The 6,172-nt window shown below is 40.2% G+C and overlaps 1 protein-coding gene across 1 annotated transcript in view; it reads left to right on the plus strand.

The window, feature by feature from the left end:
* LOC112075374 (transcription factor AP-2-delta) overlaps nt 1-5,534 on the plus strand; it is a 10,368-nt gene extending 4,834 nt beyond the window's left edge. Inside the window, exons 3-5 of the mRNA XM_024142383.2 lie at nt 1,649-1,709; nt 4,758-4,923; nt 5,390-5,534. Coding sequence (XP_023998151.2) covers nt 1,649-1,709; nt 4,758-4,923; nt 5,390-5,534 — 372 coding nt within the window. The remainder of the gene's footprint in view (nt 1-1,648; nt 1,710-4,757; nt 4,924-5,389) is intronic.
* Nucleotides 5,535-6,172: the final 638 nt, after the last annotated feature.

A 6,172-nucleotide genomic window follows, 5' to 3' on the forward strand; every position in this document is an offset into this window, starting at 1 on the left:
ACAGGGTCAGTCATAGCAGTATGATAGGTGTTGTTTTACAGGGTCAGTCATAGCAGTATGATAGGTGTTGTTTTACAGGGTCAGTCATAGCAGTACAGCACCACTGGAGCAAATTAGGATGAAGTTCCTTGCTCAAGGGCACATCGACTGATAGATTAATCTGATAACTACTTCATTAATATTGATAAAGGTTTATATTATAACTAGTTCATTAATATTAATATAGGTTTATATTATAACTAGTTAATTGATATTAATATAGGTTTATATTATAACTAGTTCATTAATATTAATATAGGTCTATATGATAAACTACTTTATTATTAATATTGATATAGATAACTTGATATGATAATAATGTGATAACTTGTTGAATAATATTATTATAACATAGCGTAGTAAAATAGTCTCCTGGTAGGATCTGTAACAATAATTATTATAATAATGGGGATGGTGTTCTAGATCCAATTGCCTACCATATTGTTTTCCCCTGTTGTGAATATTCTCTTATTTAGGCTATTATGATTGATGGTGATGAGGATAACCGATATTGTGATTCTGATTATAAGAATATTGTTTTTTTATTTAATGTTCATATGTTTCAATATGTCACTATCTTTGCCACTTTCGTTATGTAGATTGTTATCAGACCTGTGAGTGGTCTGTTGGTAGGAAGGGTAGGGGGACACACACGGGCCATTAGAAGAGGTCTTCGCCCTTCTTTAGAAAATAAAGGCACGTGAACCTGAGTAGAACAGATGCGGTCTGATCCAGCGCGCGCAGAAACAGACATAGCATCTTTGAGAACATAAAGAGATTTTCATGCTCAACAAAAGAGCTGCCACACCTTTCCCCCCGTCAGGCTCCCTAACCCTAACCCTTTCTCCTGTTAGACACTTAATGTATGCAAGACCTCAGCGTTTTGTATATTGATTTTATAATCACTTTAGCTTCGGAGTAAAAAGATACTATACAGACAGAGTTTGTTAAAAAGACTTACACGGCCTGTTCCGTGTGGCGTGAGATAGACAACCGAGTGTTTTATTTTAATCAGGGCTGTGTCTGTGCTCGACCGCCTTGCGGCTCACACCGGGGATTAACGGGGATAGAGCCCGTGTTCCTCAGTCATTCTGATACCAGGCTCTGCACGCGGCCATTTTTAACAGGTCCTACATGCTACCACATTTGTGGTTATGATCGGTAACAACAGGTAGGCCCAGATATCCACACACACGCCACCGTGGGCTGAGCGTTCTCGCCCAACCTGAAGTTCGATGCACTGTGCGGAGCTGAATGTGTCCGTTTTTTGATTCTCATTTGTTTCTCTCTGGACCTTATTAATGCATGATTACTATTATTTTAATTTAACTAGGCAAGTCAGTTAAGAACAAATCCTTATTTACAATGACGGCCTAGGAACAGTGGGTTAACTGCCTTGTTCAGGGGCAGGTTATTATCTTGTCAGTTTGGGGCTCGATTTTCCAACCTTTCGGTTACTAGGCCAACGCTCTAACCACTACGCTACTTGCTGCCACATTTTGTTGTTGTTATTATTCATACAAATAGTATTATTATTGTTATCATTAATACAATTATTATTATTATGATTGCTGTTGTTGTTATTATTAATAATGTGACGCCGTTTCAGGGCTCCGTCGAGGCGCAGTGCGGGCTCATGCTCAACGGCCAAGGTGGCGTCATCCGAAGAGGTAACACACCTTACACACACACCTTACAACACACACTTTACACACACACCTTACAACACACACCTTACAACACACACCTTACAACACACACCTTAGACACACACCTTAGACACACATTAACATGAATACCCATCTCCTTCTCTGTCTGGTAAACTGAAGAATCGAACAGACAAGACGGAATCTAAATCAAGTGAAAATATATTGTTGTTGAATTAGCCAATATTATGACACACCACAGTACTATTTTACATTTTTCTGTCAGTTTGTGTTTAAAGTTGTTAAAATGTACGTGAAATGTCCTGTCATGCATGCAGGCACTTTCACTTCAAACCAGACAATTCTACTACTCTGCCTGAAGCTGTAATGTCGGATTTCCTTCCCGCTATCAGTACAACCTCCATTGTAGAATGGAGAGTGCGTCATCCTTTCACTCTGATCAGTCATTCTCAAACCAACTCTATGAGGAAATGAAGAAATACAAAATCATATTGTCTAGCAACAACAACAACAATAATATTAATAATAACAATAACAGTTATAGTAATTGTTATAATGACAGCAATAATAACAGTTATAGTAGCTTGACAGTAATAATTACAGTTGTAATAACAGTACAAGGAGTAATAATAATAACTAATAAAAAAATCCAGAAAAAAGGTGGTTTGCTTGCTAGCTTGTTTTAAAGTGTTTATGGGATGGCAGGTAGTGGTTAAGAGTGTTGGGCCACTAACCAATAAGTCGCTGGTTTGAATCCCGAGCTGACTAGCTGAAAAATCTTTTGATGTGCCCTTGAGCAAGGAACTTAACCCTAATTGCTTCTGTAAATGCATTTAAAATGTCTAAAACCATATTTTTGGCATTTTATCCATGAAATATAATACTAATTTATGCCAATTTCCTCTGTTTATAGTTGATCAAAGTGAAGTTAAGGTAGTCTGAACATGTGACAGTTGGTTTGGTTTCTCTAGCTTGAACGGTTCAATAATTACTGTTGGTGAGTTATTTTATGCAAAATATACAGTACATACTTTTAGTACATAAACGTTTTTAAATAGTTTACGCTCTAGAGCGGGCGGAATACATGGAATAATAACACATCTAGAGTTGTGCTTTCTCTTCAGCAAGAACAACTAATAATAATTTCACAGTGTTATCCTTCACAGTAATAACTGAAGGATGTTTTTTTTATTTTTTTATTTCACCTTTATTTAACCAGGTAGGCCAGTTGAGAACAAGTTCTCATTTACAACTGCGACCTGGTCAAGATAAAGCAAAGCAGTGTGACGAAAAACAACAACACAGAGTTACACATGGAATAAACAAAAGTACAGTCAATAACACAATAGAAACATCTATATACAGTGTGTGCAAATGAAGTTTGATCATTTCATTGTGTTGGCCTTCACATGAATAACCAAATGATGTTTTGTTCATTTCATAGTGTTATCCTTCACAATAATAACCAAAGGATGTTTTGATCATTTCATTGTGTTGGCCTTCACATTAATAACTGAAAGATATTTTTATGTCATTAGTAAAGACTTATGACTGTTTTAATTATTTGTTATCATTGATGAATTGGAAATGAACTGTATAATGAAATATAGCCTAATGATGTAGAGAGAGCTAATTCGAAGTGAAATATTGTTCCTGCTGATTTTAATCCACTAGGCTGTTGACACAAGACTTTTCCAGATGTTCAGCGTGGTAAAATAAATATAAATAAAAAAATGAAAATAAGATACAAATAAAATCATTTTACCTCGAGCTTGGTAAGGAGAACAAAGAGCAAACTGCTTTCCTGGAATTTTTACCTGTTAACTGTTGCTGTGATAGTGTTTTACTTGTTATCTGTTGCTGTGATAGTGTTTTACTTGTTATCTGTTGCTGTGATAGTGTTTTACTTGTTATCTGTTGCTGTGATAGTGTTTTTACCTGTTATCTGTTGCTGTGATAGTGTTTTACCTGTTATCTGTTGCTGTGATAGTGTTTTACCTGTTATCTGTTGCTGTGATCTATCAAATACGTCGTTATTTTTCTGTTATTCTCTAGCTTTACACACGTGTAATTTTCCACTAAGCAGCCTGTGTCTAGTAGTTTAATAAACAGTGCAGGTGCGTGTGTGTGTTACTCTGTCTTGGTGTTGTGTTTTGGAGAGTTCTGGAGGATTGATGCGGGAATCCCTCCGCTATCACTTTCGGTTAATGGTGTGCAGGATTTAGCCGCGAGCTCCACTGCTCCAACCATCACAACCAATAATCTTTGCTTTACCTCGCGCACCCGTATCGATAGCTTCTCTCGCCTCGGGCGGCCGCTTTGATATGCTAATGCCGCGCGGCCCGAATTCAGCTGAGATCATATTAATGTTGTTCTTTCTGACGCCGGCTTTGGCGCCATGAATATTCACACAACCTTTTTCAAAAGAAAAGTCTCCAGAAACGCGGCTTCTACTTAGAGCAGTGTCTGTGTTTTAATCACCAGTATCCCGCCAAGCCTCCAGCATCTGATCAAGCATATCACCAGACGTGTGCCCTCTACGTGCACGCGCCCTCTCTCAGACTGCTGCTGGGTTTGTGTGGGCTGTGCTGTCTTGTGACAGGTGCTATAAACATTGTTTTTAAAATAGGAAGAGAATGACATTTGGCCCGTGTCTCTTTTTCTTTAATTTTCGTGGCAAACTTGTAAAAGGCGCTTGATACCGCGTGTGATCCCGCCGCCGCTCACGCCGCCGCCCGAGGCTACTCTCCACTGCTTAAATAGCGCTATCGCCTCTGGGCCCACGCGCTCCACCGCACTACCAGCAAAAGCTCTTTTTCCATTGCCCGTGGCAACATAAAATACAAACTACTTTGATTCAAAACACTTTTGGAGGAATTAATATGATGTGAACTCACAGCTTTCAGAGACGTGAGTCTGACTGACAGGCCAGGCAGGAAACTGTCACACAGCTGGACTTCACACACGACTATCACACACACGCACAAGCACACACACACACGAACACACACACGCACGTGTTTATTTGTTGTGTTGCTGTGTTACGTCTAGGAGGTACCTGTGTGGTGAACCCCACAGATCTGTTCTGCTCTGTCCCCGGCCGTCTGTCCCTCCTGAGCTCAACCTCCAAATATAAAGTCACCATCGCTGAGGTGAAGAGACGCCTCTCGCCTCCAGAGTGTCTCAACGCCTCACTACTGGGAGGAATCCTCCGCAGGTACACACACACACACACACACACACACACACACACACACACACACACACACACACACACACTCAAATGATAACAAAAACATGAACAATGGAGTAAAACATATTTGTATTTTAGGTTCTGATGACAGTTTTAGACTCATGAGTTTTTTTCCCGAAAGTGATCGGTATTATATTATTGATATACTAATGTTTCATTGATAGTGATGTGATAGTATATGGTGGGGTTACACATTCATACATGGCAAAACAGAGAGTCAAAAAAAGTAATACAAAGAAAAAAGATTTTGATGTGTCTGTCCTATATCTGTATGTATGTTAATTTGAACCAGTTTCTCACAGCAGAAAAATTATCGTGCAGCAACAGGAAATGGGAAATATTATGTGGATTATAATTAATGGGAATGTTTTATAGTGGTTAATACATTGTTGGTATTGATGTGAAGATGTGATCATGTCTTTTAATGCAGAGCTAAGTCTAAGAATGGTGGTCGTTGTCTGAGGGAAAAGTTGGATCGACTGGGACTCAACCTGCCAGCTGGACGGAGAAAAGCTGCCAACGTTACACTCCTCACCTCTCTGGTGGAAGGTAGGAATAACTCCTCCCTCTATTAACCTACACCTATTAAAACTCTGTGACCTTGGGTAGCAAGAGAGAACAGTCTGTGTTGGGTAGCAGAGAGACCAGTCTGTGACTTGGGTCAGCAGGAGAAAACAGTCTGTGACTTGGGGTAGCAGAGAGAACAGTCTGTGACTTGGGGGGTAGCAGAGAGAACAGTCTGTGACTTGGGTAGCAGAGAGAACAGTCTGTTGACTGGGTGTCGCAGAGAGAACAGTCTTGACTTGGGGTAGCAGAGAGAACAGTCTGTGACTTGGGTAGCAGAGAAGAAACAGTCGTGACTTGGGGTAGCAGAGAGAACAGTCTTGACTTGGGGTAGCAGAGAGAGAACAGTCTGTGACTTGGGTAGAAGAGAGAACAGTCTGTACTTGGGTAGCAGAGAGAACAGTCTGTACTTGGGGGTAGCAGAGAGAACAGTCTGTGACTTGGGTAGCAGAGAGAACAGTCTGTGACTTGGGGTAGCCAGAGAGAACAGTCTGTGACTTGGGTAGCAGAGAGAACAGTCTGTACTTGGGTAGCAGAGAGAACGTCAGTGACTTGGAGCAGAGCAAGAATCAGTCTGTGACTTGGGGATAGCAGAGAGAACAGTCTGTGACTTGGGGTAGCAGAGAGAACAGTCTGTGACTTGGGTAGC

The sequence above is a fragment of the Salvelinus sp. IW2-2015 genome, unplaced genomic scaffold (assembly GCF_002910315.2).
Source record: "Salvelinus sp. IW2-2015 unplaced genomic scaffold, ASM291031v2 Un_scaffold3115, whole genome shotgun sequence".
Taxonomy (NCBI): domain Eukaryota; kingdom Metazoa; phylum Chordata; class Actinopteri; order Salmoniformes; family Salmonidae; genus Salvelinus; species Salvelinus sp. IW2-2015.